The following is a 17,581-nucleotide window of genomic DNA, read 5'->3' on the forward strand; positions in this document are numbered from 1 at the left end:
ATGATGGTTCTTCAAAGGTTATTTAGTAAAAAAAAGAACTTCTATATAGAGCCATGATCTCTCATGCCATCACGAAAAGGTCCTTCAGATTACTAGAGAAAGTGCTGTAGATGGTTCTATATCAAATCATTTTGAAAAAGGGGTTCCATATAGCTCCAAAAAGGGTCCTGCTCTGCTGTAAAACTGTATATGCAGTGCGTGCTTCGGACTGTAGTGCAGTGCACTGTAAATATTAAAAGAGTCAAATAACTTTGCGATCCAGACAGAATTGTGCCTCGGGCCTTTTGTTTGACACATGGGCTTTGAAGTGTTAGAGTGATTTTGATTCTCATTCAGAAAAAACAGTGCTTCCACGTTGCCAGCAGGGGGCAGCAGCAGAAGCAGCGGCAGCAGAAGCCCCGCCCCCTGCGCTGACGTAGTCCATGGGAAAATATCCGCTACAGCGCCGAGCGCTAAAAACACAGATACAAAACAAGCCACAAACAGCAGTTTCGGTCAAAATGAAAGTGGAGTTTCGATAGAGAAAACAGTCGGCTCTGGTCGACCTGCCCTGTTTGACAAGTCCGCACAGAGGCCCAGCAGCAGCTCCAGGAAGCAGACACACATCTCACTGCCTGACTGACTAGTGAAGAATTCAGCAAGAATTCAAGGGCGAAAAAAATCAAGATCGAAATCAGCTCGACAGGAGCAGCGATAGCTTAAGGTGAGAGCTCCTTCAAACCCATCTGTAGTCCAGCTGTGCTCCCTCACTGCCTGACCTCTGGTAAGTTTGGACTACATAAACTGCACAGGTGACGAGGCTGAAGTCAGCTTCTCTCTCGCCAGCGTCTGCTTCGAATTGTCCTGTTCCACCTTAAATGGTGCAGCGGTTACACTGTGGCGTGACTGCTGCGCCATTTAAGGTGGAATGGAAAGAAGTCGAGCAGGAGGAAATCTGAACTACAGCTAATGCAATGATCTACTGTTTGTTCGGGATTGTGCTCTAAAGATTTTGGGTTTTGCAAAGCTAATGGTTCTGTTTAGAACCATGCCGTTCTGTGCACTCTGTTCTTTAGAAAAGAGAATGATTCTATAAAGAACCATGAACACTCAAAGAACCCTTTACATGCAAGATTAAAGGGTTCTTCAGAATGTGCTGTAGATGGTTCTGTATAGAACCTTTTTGAAAAGGGTTGTTACAAACTTGACATCACTGCACGTTCTCCAGAAATCTGAAGAACCCTTTAATCATGCCAAGGGTTCTTTCTGTGTTAATGGTTCTTCATAGAATAATTTTCTTTACAAAAGAAAAAATGGCTTTATCTAGAACCATATATAACACTCTCCATCAATCTGAAGAACCATTTCACCATGCAAAAGCCCTTTGAGCATGAATCGGTTCTATAGAATTCATGGTTCTAAATAGAACCATTGAAACCTTGAAGAGCCATCTTAATGAGAGTGTGTATAGAACAATTTCATGCTTTAGTGGTTCTTTAGATTGATGGAGACTGTGTTGTATATGCTTATCTGTGGGACCTTTTTAGAAAATGGTTCTATGCTGGAGGGGCGGCACGGTGGCGTGGTGGGTAGCGCTGTCTCACAGCGAGGAGGGCCTGGGTTCGATTCCCCGGCCTGGCGGCCAGGGTCCTCTCTGTGTGGAGTTTGCATGTTCTCCCCGTGTCTGCGTGGGTTTCCTCCAGGTTCTGACGACCCTGACGGAGAAGCGGCTTAGAAAATGGATGGATGGATGGTTCTATGCTGCACCAAAAAAGGGTCTGCTGTTGTTAGAATGGCAAGTTGTAACAACAGAAGAACCCTATTGGTGCTATACAGAACTTTTTCAGAAAGGTTTTAAGTGAAACCACATACAACACATCAATCCATCAGTCTGAACCATTTTACCGTGCAAAGAGTCTTTTTTAAGTGTGTTGATAAAATAAACTCTCCAAAAAATGGTTCTAAACTGTCACTGGGGCAGTACCCCTCTTATCCCTGGGGTGGAACCTCAAGGGTCCATCTCATTTCGTTTAGTCAGGGAACTTAAATCTACCATGATCTACTGAAATTATGTTTTTTTTTTTTTTTTGGTACTGACTCCGCACACCCCGACTCGTCTCCAGACTTTTATTTTGTTGTTTTTTTTAAACATTGGGCTATGAAAAGATACAAAAATGTACTTTTCACCTAGAAAAACGTATTTAAGGTTCACAGTTGGACCTTAAGACGGCTGTACCTTTGAGGAACATTTACTTTGTTTGTACCTGTGTGTAAATGGTTGTGGTTTATAGTGAAAGGTCTGATGTTTTAATAGTATATTGCTGTTCATGTTTTTGCAGAACGTTTATTGTTGTAGTGTCGGCTCAGGCCGTGTGGTATCATCACTGAGTCACCTTATTCAAAACCAGCGGTGCTCTTTGCAAATCATACTTGCACTGAATTTGAGTGCAGCCTGGGTTCATGAGCTGCTCTGTGTCTGATCCGTGAAACATTTTGTATGACGTGGAAAAGAGGGGAGAAGGAGCTTATAATGTTTCAGCTTTGGTGCGTGAAATCAATCACTGGCCAACCAGCACCTCATTAACATGAAACATTCCCTAATTCTTGCAGATGTTTTGACAGGGGGTCAATAAACAGCACTCGTAGGCGGAGTGCAAAAATTATAACAACTGTAAAGAATGAAATGTGATATGATTGTAGTGTGGTTATTTTCCTAAAATAGTATATTTAAATGCCCCTTTATTGCAGTGTATGAGATGCTTCTGCACTATCTGTATTTTGTATGGTTTATTTTGTTGGCAAAGTCAGTATTATAAAACAAACACCCAGTGTAATATGCTTTTAAATGGAAAATGGAATTGGGGTGGGTGATATAGCAACAGTATTATATCACAATACTTCAAGACATTTTTTGCGATACTTGATATGCATCACAATTCAGTTTTTTGAAAGATTTAATAAGTTGGATTATTTAAAACCGATTCTATATGCCACATATAGAAATACAGAAATGCAGATAATGCAGTTAAACAATTTTAATTATGTTCACTGTTGACAAGTGTTAAGTGTAAAATAAGTACATCCACTTTTTTACTGGATTGTCATGTGCTTTAGATTGTTTTGAAGGAAAATCCTTTAAAATAATCTTTGAAATGAATATTAAATTCAATTTCTGAAAACGTCTTTTTCACCTAATTAATGCTTCCAATACAGAGATTTTAATCGAGGAAAACAGTCCATTCAAAATAATCAGGTTTGTCAAACCTGAGCAGCATGGAGTCATTCACTTTATTACAACAACCTTAAATAATGTTTATGTTTAGAAATATTTTATTGAATATAAAATATTTTATTAATATTTTATTAAAATTTGCCTGCCCTACTGAAGGACTGCATCAGGCCTTCTTTCAGCTCAGGCATCAGCAGTCTTTCAAAATATTTTCTATATTAAACCATTAGAACCTTTTTAGATCTCGGTCCTCTGATAATAGGTTAATTCTAACTGGGTGTCCCAGTTTGTGTGATATTTTTGTTTCTAGTTTTCCCACAGCCTGACCTGATAGTCTTGTGTATAAAGGGTGATTTCAAATGATCCACTGCAGTAACCCCACTTACTGTCTAACTAATACACTGCAACTTCATTGGAAATTATTATATAAATAAATAGTGTCTTAATTATTATTCATATCCAGTGCTGTTGTTTAAACATCAGAGCTTTGAAAGTGAAATTGCAACCCACAGAGCAGAACTTCACTTGGTCATGGACAGGAACGTACTAATACAGTACAGTACATGTATTAAACATACTTCACTATAAATCATATAGCAAGAGGACAAAATCCCCATTTAGTATAGCGTTATTGTCTTGGAGTAGAAAAGGCAGAAAGAGTATCATCCAACAGTTTCAGTGATTTGGTTACTTTATTCTGCAGTGGAGAAACATGGTTGGTGTGAAAGTAGAGGAGGCAGTGGATAGGGCAAGATGGAGGCAGATGATCCGCTGTGGCGACCCCTAAAGGGAGCAGCCGAAAGAAGAAGAAGAAGAGGTTACTTTATTCTGCAGTACATGATTTAAAATAATTTGAAAAGGGTTCTGTGTAGCACCAAAAGCGTTCTGCTATGGTTACCATGTCAAGCTTGTGTTACTAGAAGAACCTTTTTTGGTGTTCTATAGAATCCTTTTCAAAAAGGCTCTATATAGAACAATCTAGCACACTCTCCGTCAATTTAAAGGACCTGTTCATGATGCAGAGAACCCTTTAATCATGCATAGGGTTCTTTAAGTGTTCATGGTTCTATATAAACTATTTTCTTTCCTAAAGAATCCTTGAAGAACCATCTTTGTGAGTGTACTCTGCGTCTTGATGATAAGACATTCGTCCAACGCAGAAAAGAGTGGAGATTTGAGCGGTACATGATTGTAAAATAAATAAATAAATAATTTAAAAAATGTACTAAATAAATAAGTCTTTATTTATGTTGCACCTTTCACACATTAAAATCAAAGCAACAATAGCTGTTAATCACTCAGTCCAAGCAGCATAAACAGAGGGGTCATATAAACAAAAGAATAGAGCCATTAAAAAAAAAAGAAAGAAATGCAAGTAAAAGATTAGACAAGATTTAAAGAAGGTGTTGCTGTGAGGATTTGATTGCATTCAGCCACCGCAGCATTAGTGAGGCATTGTTGCTGGGCGATAAGGCCTGCCTCACAGTTCAGGCTTTGCATTGGGTTGAGGTCAGGGCTCGGTGCAGGCCAGTACAGGTTCTTCCACACCAAAATTTGCAAATCATTTATTTATTGAGCTCATTTGTGCACAGGGACATTGTTCTGCTGAAACAGGAACAAGTCATCCCCAAACTCCTGCCACAAATTTAACACATGATTATCTAGAACAGAGATTCCTAATCTTTTCTAACTCGCAGCTCACACAACCACGAACCTCATTAAACAAATCTAATACAAAAGTCAACGTAGCCTGTCAGTTTTGCTTGATTTTGTAATAGAACACAACACAATAAACACTCAAAAATAAATCATATGTTCTAACTTATCTAATGAGTTTGCTGCTGATGTTTGGCAGCTACCAACTGCTGGATGTCATGCTGAAGAATTGGAAGTTGCGATAAGACTGTCGTAGTTTAATAGGTTTAGATGCTTATTTGTTTATTTGTTTAGCCTTAAACTGACGGGGTAATTTGGCCTCAACGCTTTATTTAAAAAAAAAAAAAGACCTTTGAGGGTTTGAACTAAAGGGCCCAGATCATTATAACAGACCCAGCCAATTATTTCTCTTCCACCAAACTTTAGGTTCAGTTCAGTGCCGAGTGCCAGTTACTCCTTTTCTGTTCTTGAACATGTGAAGCCAAAAGACTTTTACACAACAAATGTGATTTATTTCTGTAGTATTTTTAGACCACAGTAAATTAATTTGATTATATCATACCCTGCACACAAAATGTGATTGTTCAAGTGGTGAAAATGCAGTATTATTGTACTTGCACTCTGATATCTGTGAACTTTCGCCAGTAATAGGATTCGTTTGTTCTCTGCTTGATTACAGATGCTGTAAGAATCTCCAAAAGCTGCTCAAACTGAGTTATAAACATCCAAGCATTTTGTGTGGTGGTCTTGGTTAACTGACAACATCCTTTCAATTTGCAGTGAGGCTCCATACTCCTGTATTTTCTATGTTTTGATTTTAGGTTTTTCTTAGTCTGAGTTATGATGGCTGTTTTGCTTGTATGTGGGGCAAGCCTTTGTGAAACACTGTCTTCTTAACTATTTATCTATGATGGATGAATTTAATACAAAATAAAAGAGAAACGACTTGCACTGAAAATCTAATCATAGCTAGCATTTTGCCAGACTTATCAGTACTTTGTATTGGCAAATAGTTCAGGTGTTGGAGACTGGTTTTACCGTCCTTGTAATAATTGCTGTGCTGTTGTTGCTCCTAGACATTTCCACTTCACAATAACAGCGCTTACAGTTGACTGGGGCAGCTCTAGCAGTGCAGAAATTTTATAAACTGACTTTTTTTCAATGGTGGCATCCTCTGACAGTGCCATTGTTGAAAGTCTGCCAGTGTTTGTGTACAGAGACTGCATGGCTGTGCGCACCTATTAGCAATGGGTGTGGCTGGAATGTGTGTCCACATAGTTATTACCTCAGTAAACTGTATTTTACCTCAGTAAACACTCATTTTTTTTCCTGTGTCATTCACAGTGATGGCGGAGTTGCTGCGTCTGCTGCTCAGCGTGTCCGAAAAGGCTGCCAATGTGGCTCGAGTGTGCAGGCAGGAGGCGGCACTCTTTGAGCTGCTGGTACAGGAGAAAACAGGGGTTGATAAGAACAAGAAGTTTGTCCAGGACTTCAAGACACTTGCTGATGTGGTGATACAAGAAATGATTCGACATGATGTTTGCACACAGGTGCTTAGCAAATATTTGATGTATTTGTCAATCAGGTGATATAATCATTTGGCTGTGGCTTATTGTGATGTTATCTTTCTCATGTGTGTTTATGCTTGTTTAATAGTTTCCAGAGTTGACTGGCTTCATTCATGGAGAGGAATCAAACAAGTTTGAGAATGGACTTGGTGAGTGACATTCCTCAAGATGCAAAAGAGACATTTGTGTAGTGAGGAGGAGAATCGCCATCTAAGCAACTAGCCTACTGTAGCTACTGTAACAGGAGTGGGGGGAAAACAAATACAGCGTACAATTGCTGATCTCACATTTAACTACATGATAACTAAAACAGCTGACGGGATTGAACTTTGTTTCATTTACCCCAGTCGACTTTACTGCTTATACCTAGCATGCTAGCCTGTTAAGTAGTAGCTTATGAATGAGTACAGAATAAGTTTCCATAATCTGCAGAAACAGTTAAGCAGGCTAATGCTGTGTTTTCAGTTTTCTATGCCTTATTGTTGAGCTGGTTTAAAACAGTGAAGGGTTTAAGTGTTTAAAGTGAAAGTACCTGACTGATGGCATTAAGCAGCCATGAAAAGGTTGAGTCCAAGCCCCCATGAACATCGCCACTGGCGACTGTGGCAAGGAAAAACAGTTTGGGGCAGTCGTGGGCTGGAGGTTAGGGAGCTGGCCCTGTGACCGGAAGGTTGCTGGTTTGAACCCCATCACTGACCCCCCATGACTGAGGTGTCCTTGAGCAAGACACCTAACCGTGATGGGGCTGCCCACCGCTCTGGGCAAGTGTGCTCACTGCCCCTAGTGTGTGTGTTTATTCACTAGTGTGTATGTGGAGTTTCACTTCACGGATGGGTTAAAAAAAAGTATCACAACTTAAACTCCCTAAGCAAGAGGAAGAGACCTTGAGAGAAATCATGACTCAAAAGGTCAAAAGGGGAGCCTATCCTCTTCTGCTTGACTCCGGATAGAAAACGCTAACAGCAAAGAATGAGATTTGACCATCAGTACTTATGTGTATGTATATATGTACACACACACACACACACACACACACACACATACACTATATTCCCAAAAGTATTCACTCGTCTGCCTTCACACGCATATGAAATTGAGTGTCAACCCATTCTTAATCCATAGGGTTTAATATGTCTGCCCATCCCTTGCAGCTGTAACAGCTTCAACTCTTCTGGGAAGGCTTTCCACAAGGTTTATGAAAGTGTTTATGGGAATTTTTGACCATTCTTCCAGAAGCGCATTTGTGAGGTCAGACACTGATGTTGGACGAGAAGGCCTGGCTCACAGTCTCTGCTCTAATTCAGCCCAAAGGTGTTCTGTCGGGTTGAGGTCAGGACTCTGTGTAGGCCAGTCAAGTTTTCACACCAAACTCATCCATGTCTTTATGGACCTTGCTTTGAGCACTGGTGCACAGTCATGTTGGAACAGGAAGGGACCATCCCCAAACTGTTCCCACAAAGTTGGGAGCATTAAATTGTCTATTAAAAGTGTTTCACTGGAACTAAGCCGAGCCCAACTCCTGAAAAACAACCCCACACCATAAATGCAATGCAGTCAGACAAGTACCGTTCTCCTAGCAACTGCCAAACCCAGACTTGTTCATTGAGATATATATATATATATATATATATATATATATATATATATATATATATATATATATATATATATATATATAAACCTTTTGGTTTTATTCATGATTGTGAGAACTCAAGGTGAATTACATTTTGTAATGTGTTCATTGGCATCAGAGAAGTGTGAGGACCCAACAGTTTAGGTTTGTGCGTCCTGGTGCTTAAAGCAGAATTAGGATTATGGATGGTCAGCTAACTAGTTAACTACTGTAAGTTATCTTTATATCAAAAAGCTTCAAAATATGTAGTATGAAAGTGCTTTGTTAGCTAACAGGCAACCTAAAATACAGCCAATACTTCCACAAATGTACTTTTTCTTTACATGAAAACAGACAAAACTTGAAAAAATGGAAAAAACTATTCATTTTTTATCTTTATAATATCCTTGCTTCTCATTTTTACTATCAACATGTGCAGTTAAGGAATTTCAAATGTTAACATGTTACATATTAAACAATACAAATCTAGTCCCACATTCCCTGAAACTGCAGGTAGCGCTAAGTGATGCATCGTCTGCACCTGTATTACTTCACACAGCAGTACTTATAGTTAGTTTTAGAAATATTGATAGCAAAGATTTTGCAACATACTGCAACATACTAGTCCATAAACCTGACACCCATAATAGACTCTGCGGTTCACTTTTGTAATATTAAAAAAATTATAATAAGAAGAAGAAAATGAACACAGCAATCTGATCAAAACAAGTTCTGGTTTGTAAGTCATTCTTATGAGATCATTAACATTGTCAGTGCAAGCTTTAATATAACCTGATACTGAGATATTTTGACATATTTAGAAAATATTCTGACATTGAATTGTCAGTATTGCCCAGCACCAACTGGAGGTCTGAAATAACGTTCATAACAAATTCTGTCTCAGCTCTTTGAATTGTTGTATCTTAAATTGTACGGTATCTTCAGCTACACAGAAAATTAACATTTTCTTGATTTAGTCTGTCTTTCTAAAAAATAGCACTTAGAACCCCAAGCTTTTGTTATATTACGCATCATCATTTGGGACATCTCTGTGTTTGCTTTTAGGAGAGAGTGTGACCATTACAGTTTGTGCCAAGGAAGAGGACACATGTGACTTGTTGGCCAAGGTGCTGGACGGTGACCAAACAGCTGCAGTCCTCCTGACCAAAGCTATCCACCAGAACCTGCAGATTAGAGATGAAGCGGCAGAATCCTTGCAGCTCGCTCTCAGCCCAGCAGATGTGGGCATCTGGATTGATCCCATTGGTAATTGATAATCTATTTTCGTCATTGTTTTGTGTAGAATAAAGTTACTAGTAGTAATTCAATGTTAACCTAAGTTCAAATTGGACTTTTGCATTGATAATGTCCTGGTCATGTTAAGCATGATTTGTTGTATTGTATCATATAAAAGATTAAAATTTTCCTTTACTGTAATCTTCCATTAAAACATATTAATATTGACCCGACCTCTAAAACTTGATGATGTCACTGTGCACCAGTGGGCAGGGCAAAATAACATTAACCAATAATATCATGTTTTAGCTACCCCTCCCACCCCCACCCATCATGAAGAGAAAAACGATTTTTAAAATACACATTTTTAAAAATCTTACCTCAAAAGTGCTATAAAACATTGTCTCAGACATCAGCCAGTGCGTTCATAACCATGTCATGTAATAACTTTCTGTGAGGGAGCTTTTAGAGATGGATGTCCAATCGCCACCACTGTGAATAGTTCTAAGTTTCTCTAGAACAGAGCATTTCACACCAAACCACTCTGAATGACTTCATTCACATCTCAAAGATTTGATCGTTATGAAATTTTTAAAAATCTATGGAATTTTCTTGAAGTTATTTCAAAACTAATTGGTAAAGTGGTTTCTGATAGGAATGCACATTGACGTGATCACGTCGATATGGGCAGATAATTGATTTAAAAAAAACTAGCATCAGTCAGATGTTTAAATTTGACTGATATTTTAAAATGATATTTGATGATGTATTTCTTGTACTCCGGAAGAGCCAAATGTTTCAGTGATGCTGAGTTACAGCTGTAAAATATATGATATTTTATGCATTCTACTGCATTTGTAATTCATTACTTCATAGTAATTATTCATTACTAATGTTCATGGCCTATTAAGCGCACTGAAATGTTTTCTTTGTGCAGATGCCACCAGTCAGTACATTGAAGGGAAAGAACAGGAGGTGTCAGATGGGAGATTTTGCCCTTCAGGACTTCCATGTGCATTGGTTCTGATTGGGGTCTACTTACGGGACACTGGAGAACCAGTAATGGGCGTCATTAATCAACCATTTAGCCACAAAGACTCAACAGGCAAGGGGTAAGAATCCTCTTATCAGCAATGCATTACATGCCCAGAGGGCTCTAATTGGTAAATTCCGCTCTACTCATTGCTGACACAAGCATTCAGCTGTGCACAGACAGCTTGTATAGTCTCCATAGAAAAGCACAAAAAGGAATGGTCTACCATCCAAATAATATCTGGACATTAGTGGTCCTATATTGGAGGTGTACCTCATAAATTGGCCAGTTAGTGTATTTTCTTAGGGTTTGGTCATTGTATTTGTGGACAGATGGTGTTTGTTTTTTTTTTGTTTTTTTTTTGAAATTGTATTCCAGAGACAATTCACAGATACTTTTTACTTCTCTTAAGTTATTTAAAAGAGCATTTCAGCCTAAACCTGACATTTAAATGTTATTTGTCCTCCTATGATATTCTTTAGCACAGCACAGCACAGCATTGCATCCTTCAGCCTCATCGGTTTGATAGAATTTTTGATTTTATATTGTGTTCATGTTTCCATTCACCAGTGTTCTCTCACTACAATACCTAGTATACATTGCTCAAATACATCATATAACTGTTGAAAAACAGCGGTGTTGACAGATCTACTTGTTGACTGCTGTCCTAGCAGCTGAGCTAAAGCAAATAAATAAAACTGAACTAGCATTAGTTCAAGTCTAACCTCAGTCATCGAACTAAATCATAAAGGAAACATCAATTCTGTCTTTATTCAGTACAAAATATATGCCAGAGATGAGATTTTACCCTTTTAGACAACAAAAAAGCAGAGCTGATATCTATAGCTGGTTATGCTCCTGATCTGATGAGTCATTTCTGTCATTTAAGGAGTCTATTCTGTCTGTTATAATAATGATTTGAAGCCAGCTATTACAGTTATACACTTATTACAGTTATTACAGCAATAATGTTAGCTATCTGGCTTCCTTCTGCATTTCCCAGCTAATAAAAACAGAAAAAATCTAAACAAAAATTCTTCAAAATTCAACACAAGCGTTCCTTTTTCTAGTTTTTTCTAGTCTTTAAATCACAATTTCACCATATTGATTACAGGAGCACCTCTGTAAAAGGTGGATAGACATGTTAATGACAGGTTTAGAAAGAAATATTAATTTTGGCTGGAGCGTCCCTTTAAAATATGTTTTTTTTTTTTTTTATGTCCACATTAATTTATGTAACTAATCCTATGACTCACCATACATGAACAATTGAATTAACTGTGAGTTAAAGTAGTATTTAAGCAGAAAATCAATTTTCACTCCCTAAATGTAATCAGTTAAGAGTAGTTTTAGCTATGAGGCTAATGAAGATAACAAGTATTGTCAACTAAATTATGGACAAAATTCAGGCTTTAACCTGTGGAGCTTGTAATCATACAGTGTCAGAAACCGCATAAGCAAGTCTGTTAGAGATTACTAAACAAACAGACTGAAACAAGTGTGTGTTGCTTTCAGTGAGCAGTTAGCATCATGCTAATTGGTTATATTGACTGTAAGCTTCATTTACTTATTAGCTTCATGAGCATCTTAGCTCAAGTGCTAAAACTATAGAAGCAAACTTCAGACACCAAACATTTATTAGCAGATCGACTGTATGTGCCGGAAGGGGGTAAATTGTGTCAATTATTGCCAGTTTATGAACCCTATCTTTTATCTTCTTATCACTTTAGGTGGAAGGGGCAGCACTTCTGGGGAGTGTCATATGGAGAAGTCAATAGATGCTCCTTCACATATCCCAAGCAATCTCTTAAGAAGAAAAACGACTCCCTCTCAGTGGTCCTGAGCTCCAGTGAGCGCCGGGAAGTAAAGGATGCTTTAGCGCCGCTTTGCAATGGCTGTTTGAAGTATGCTTCTGGAGCTGGATACAAGATCCTGTGCGTCATCCAAGGCCTTGTGGATGTGTATGTGCTTTCAGAAGGAAGCACCTTCAAGTGGGACTCGTGTGCCCCCCATGCCCTGCTCCGGGCACTTGGGGGAGGAGTTTCCGACCTTGGGGAGTGTCTCTCAGCCGTCAGCAATGGAAACAAGGGCTTTAAAGCCGAACTGACCTACCATCAGCCCCAGGCAGGGTGCCAGGGAGTAGACAGGTGGGCAAACCGTGGCGGAATAGTGGCCTATTTGGACTCTGCAGTTATTGACAGGGTTGTGGGTGCACTTGTTGGGAAAATTTGAATTTATTTTTTATTATGTTGTCAGATGTTTATCTTTGGAGCAGGTTTTATTCTTTTGTTAACAGTTATATGTATTTCCATTGTTGCTATTCTATATTGTCATAGATCTTCATGGCGTTATAAACTATTATATGTATCGAGAGACTCAGTGATGTAAAATCCTTTTAAATCTAGGAAAACAAGACAAATCCTGATAGGGACCTTTATAATTCTTTTATTTGCATAACCTACATAACCTCTTCTGTTGCATACATTTATATTACCTGTTTTCTCAAACTAGCAAATGTTGGAGCTGCCAGTGAACAAACAGGCAGTCAGAATGCAATATTATATTTTGTTATGTCGATTATGTTTTAAGATGCAAAATGTAATGCAATTTTTAAAAAGTAATATTAAAGACATATAATACTGTGTAATCTTTAGGCAAAAGAGCATAAAGTTTGTGAAAATACCATTGAGTTGACATGTTCTACTCCAAGTTGTCAGTGTCGAAACAAACTAGAATGTACCTCCAAAATGCTGACTTTACACATTGTTTGGACAAATTTTATTGGGCTATTCATCATGAAAGTTTCACGCAATGTAAAGGAAAGATGGCACTTTCAAATCATGTATGGGGGAAGCGGGTTTGGTTTGTATAGGAGAACACCTAGATGTATACATTTATTACTCAAATAACTTTGTATTAATTTAATGAACTTGGCATCAGATAGCTTTTATGATTCACCATTTAATTGAGCAGTAAAAGCACTGTTCAACTCACCCATGCAGGTGTTGAGGTCTTCACAGCTCACGGCTCAAACTTCACTTCTTCAGCAGACGCTTCTTGATTGTGATCTAAAGTCTGGCTGGCAGCTCGCCACTTGTTGAGAACTCCCAAATTATTGAAGTCATTGAGAATAAACTAGAGTCGCGCACTTGCGCGAAGTCGGGTTTAGTAAAAGACATCGTCATACAGAGATGTCAATGGATCACCATTTCTTCTTTCTCTTTTCATAAAGCAGGAGTTCACACATTACAGAGAGTGTTATCACCCTCAGCCAGCCCAGACTGTCTTCCCCCGATAAACATCAAGGTTACATACCAGTGATGGAGGCATAGAAAAGTACATAACATTCCTAACCTGAAAGACTCGGGCCCTTAGAGACATTACAACTATGCTGATAGACAGAATAAGCATAAAAAAGCCCTAAAAATGAATCATTTTCCAGCAAAGGTCAAGGCTGAAAAACCGACCCTTTTAATATCAGAAAATATTGGTTGGAATTGGTTGTTCCAAACAGCCCCAGCTTGTAATTGGTTGGCACAGTGTTAAAAGGCTAACATTTCAAAGAATGAAGCAGCAAATAAAAATGATCAGAGATTAAATGGCAACCAAATAAGATTTTTGATTCAGTTAGGTGTTCGGAATGTTTAATTTATTTTATTAGTGTACAATGCACAGCTGTACTGTGTGAAAGAAGAAACAGCTTTCATAAAATATTACTCAAGCAAAAAGTTGTATTTGAAAATGATTTTCTAAGTGAAAATACAAGCTCATCCTCCACAGAGAACACACACAAGCACATTTTAATACACAATTACTGTTGGCTGAATTTAACATATTGGAAAATCGGAAAACATGGTCTGTGCAACAGTTGTTTTTGTTTTCATTATGTTATATTCAGCAAACAACTAGAAACCTTACACTAGAAATTGCTACGTTTTGGTTATTTTCAATTAGAACGTCAATAAAAACATATCATTTGGCCAGGAGTGTTGTCCTACAGCTTAGAAGCAAGAGCAACTTGTTAATAAAATTACATTTATATCAACACAGCATTCTAGTTGTGTTAGTGTGCTTTATAGTATGTGTGTGGTCTATAATATAAAATAGCCATAGTCAGGCCAGGCTGAAACATGTGCCAACCAACCCCACCCACATTAGGACACAACTCTGCTTGCTTCATGTTAGCCAGCTGGCGTTACTTATCCTTCGCTTTAAAATCAAATACAGCTGATTGCTATTTCTTGTATTTTTTTAAATTGCCTTTTTTTTTTTTTTTTTTTTTTACCCTATTTCCCCTCAATTTAGTCGTCTCCAATTACACCTGCTACTTAGGACTCCCCGACTCACAAAATACTACCAATGCTAGGAGGGTGAAGGCCAGCATCTTCCTCCGATACTGCATCTTTTCGAGCCATCCTACCCACTCAGAGAGAGCAAGGCCAATTGTGCTCTCTTGGACTCCCGGCTCCAGATGGCTGTAGCATCACCAGGGATCGAACTCGCGATCTGATGATGGGGCCAGTGCTTAGAGGGTTGTGCCACTCGGGAACCCCCTAAATTGTCTTTAAAAAATGTAATTTGATGTGCTTACTCAGGGAGATTTTTTTATACACACATTAACACACGGTTGCATTCAGAGCTCCTGATAAACTGGATCCCCTCCCTCTGCAAGTTGACGTTGTGCCAGCCAACCCTGTTGTTTCCCAGAGTCCAGTGGTGGTGTACTTTACACCTCTCAAATAGTGATCTTAAGCTCTGTGGTGTGTCGCTTCATGGCTGAGCTGTTGTTGCACCTATTCTGCAATAATAGCAGTTACAGTTGTCTGGGGCAGACTCTAGGAGTGGTGTACACACACACACACATACATACATATGTATGTGTTTTCTGGAACTTGTTCTGGATTTATCAAAAGGGAAAATATCTATTTGAGACCCTTATTTCCATATTCCTCCATTTCCTAAACTGTGAATGTCACAGAGCTGTGGTTTCACTGCGTCCTTTTCGTAGGGTTATACTCTGCTGGAGAATCAGTGTTGTGGAAACAGCAGGGTACATCTGCACTTCTGGTAATGCCTTTTTATGGCCAAAGACCTCTCAAAGATTTCATCTCCACTCAGCTGAAGAAACATTAAGAAGTGTTGCCAAAGCCACATGACCAGAATAAGAGATTAGAAGGCCATAAAGAGCCTTTGCTCTTTAGTTGATTTACTGTAAATACTAGATTAGTCTGTAATACTGGATGAAAGGATGCTTGCAATATCAAACTGGCAAACACGTAAGATTACTGTTACAGTACTTTCTTCACTATTTGGAGTTCATGAGGTGAAATCTATTCTGCCTGTGTCCACATTTTACACGATCTTGCAGCTTATTAGTTTTAAACACAGTAGGACTAAACCATTAGAGCATGTTCATGTAAGGAGTATATATTATATACTATATAACTCAGCTGTAGAGCTAGAATGAAAACCATATTTTAGTTGGAGGCTGTCTAACCTTTAGCATATAATGAAAATGGTTGGTGCTACTGTTGAAAAGTTTGGAATCACTTACAGTAATAAGTGTTCACAAATAATTTTATTCAATAATTCTACGTTCAGGCTAGACTAAAATATAAACAAACATCTTAGATGTTGTGTTCAGTATTTTCATACGTAGCAGGTTATTTGAACTGTTCTGTGTACTGTAATTATTTCTTGTTGTGTCAGTCATCTGCCTTTATTCACTACTTTTGAAATAGGAAGAATTCTGGATATTACTTTCATTATAGCTTTATTTCTTTCTTAATCATTTGATCATTAGAATCACTTTAGACTTTAGACTAGATTTTGATTTTAAAACAGTGATGCCAAACATTTAAACAGTATGTAATCCTGATCACAAGAAATTTGCATAGTGGGCTGTACTTCAAATATACTTAAGTGCTAATTCTGATCTGTGAACTTTTGTAGTTCAAAGTTTGGAATGCAGCAGGAAAACTGAAATAAATTATCGCATCATGATCTTGTTTCTGCCATTTTCTTTGATAAATACACTTCGTTTTCAGATGTCCAGATGTTTGAAGGCATTATTAAAGGGGAATACCACCATTTCTTTCTAAATGTATATATAATTCGGTGTTTGAGATGTAAACAGAGTGATTCAGAGTGGTTTGGTGTGAAATGGTTCAGATTTCTTCACAGTGGTGGTGAAAGGAACCAACACAAATACAGACATTTTGTTTACTATCCAAAACCATCAGTGAACCTGCTTGTGTTTTCTGTCTTAACCACTAAATTATGCAGAAATTTTGATAATATGGTGTGGTTCCCCTTTCATTGAAAAGTACAGTACATAAATCCACAGAATGCTACCTCCCACAAAAAAATTAAAACTGCAAATAGTTACGGAAATCAACTTTAATATGAAAAGAAAAAAAAACAGCAATTGATGAGTGATTATGGGGGAGAGGATGGATATAAGTGTCCTGCACCATCATAATGATTGTCTGAGATTTTAGTCATATAAATTTTTTTGCATATACATTTAAATTCACTTAACACCATATTCTTCTGGGATGGTCATCCAGAGATGGACTGCCTTCATCAAGACACATTCTTGTGTAAACTAGAGCATTTATGCTGCCATGCATCCAATTACTTTTAAGCAAATTTAGTGAAAGTGACCCAGTGGAATCAAACCGTCAAACTGATTTCTAAATACTGAGATGGGGAGGGGAAAACGTCCTTATAGTTAAGAGTCCTCAAGCAAATATAAAGTTCAATTTAATAAATTTAAGATGTGACAAAATTCTGTTCATATAACCGAGCCATTCTTTATACAAATGGTTGACAAACATTAAAACAAAAAGAAAAACAATCGAAATAAATTGCACATTTATCCCCACTTTACACTGAAAACACACTCATACTCTGGGAATTTCTATCATTGTTAGTGTGTTTAGGCTATTTTTTGCATGCCTGCTTTATCCCTTCAGCACTGACATCATCCTGCTTAAGAAACTGATGGCTGATCTGGCGAACGCAGCTCTCACATTCTATAGTACTCTTAAAAAGATGCTTCTTTAAGGGTTCCTTAGAAAAGAAAGTGGTTCTATAAAGAACACTCAAAAGAACCCTCTGCATGCTTAAATGGTTCTTTCCATCATGAAGGTGTTCCTTAGATTGATGGAGAATGAGCTGGAGATGGTTCTATATAGAACCTTTTTCAAAAAAGGTTCTTCTATCCTTACAAGCTTGACATCGTAACAATAGAAGAACCCATATGG

The 17,581-nt window shown here is 38.1% G+C and overlaps 1 protein-coding gene across 1 annotated transcript; it reads left to right on the forward strand.

The window, feature by feature from the left end:
* The first annotated feature begins 411 nt into the window (after positions 1–411).
* inpp1 (inositol polyphosphate-1-phosphatase) lies at positions 412–16,316 on the forward strand. Its single transcript, XM_017704733.2, has 6 exons — positions 412–703; positions 6,209–6,414; positions 6,521–6,581; positions 9,110–9,310; positions 10,218–10,392; positions 12,044–16,316. Exons 2-6 carry the CDS (start codon positions 6,211–6,213, stop codon positions 12,543–12,545), a joined length of 1,143 nt encoding a protein of 380 aa, XP_017560222.1. The 5' UTR covers positions 412–703; positions 6,209–6,210; the 3' UTR covers positions 12,546–16,316.
* The last annotated feature ends 1,265 nt before the right edge of the window (positions 16,317–17,581 follow it).

This window comes from Pygocentrus nattereri, chromosome 21 (genome assembly GCF_015220715.1).
Source record: "Pygocentrus nattereri isolate fPygNat1 chromosome 21, fPygNat1.pri, whole genome shotgun sequence".
Classification (NCBI taxonomy): Eukaryota; Metazoa; Chordata; class Actinopteri; order Characiformes; family Serrasalmidae; genus Pygocentrus; species Pygocentrus nattereri.

Bases quoted from the DNA above. Each gene is read 5' to 3' on its own strand.
- inpp1 (XM_017704733.2), top strand. From the start codon at position 6,211: ATGGCGGAGTTGCTGCGTCTGCTGCTCAGCGTGTCCGAAAAGGCTGCC. The intron at 6,582-9,109 runs GTGAGTGACATT...GTTTGCTTTTAG, and splicing joins CAAGTTTGAGAATGGACTTG to GAGAGAGTGTGACCATTACA. The intron at 10,393-12,043 runs GTAAGAATCCTC...TTATCACTTTAG, and splicing joins AAAGACTCAACAGGCAAGGG to GTGGAAGGGGCAGCACTTCT.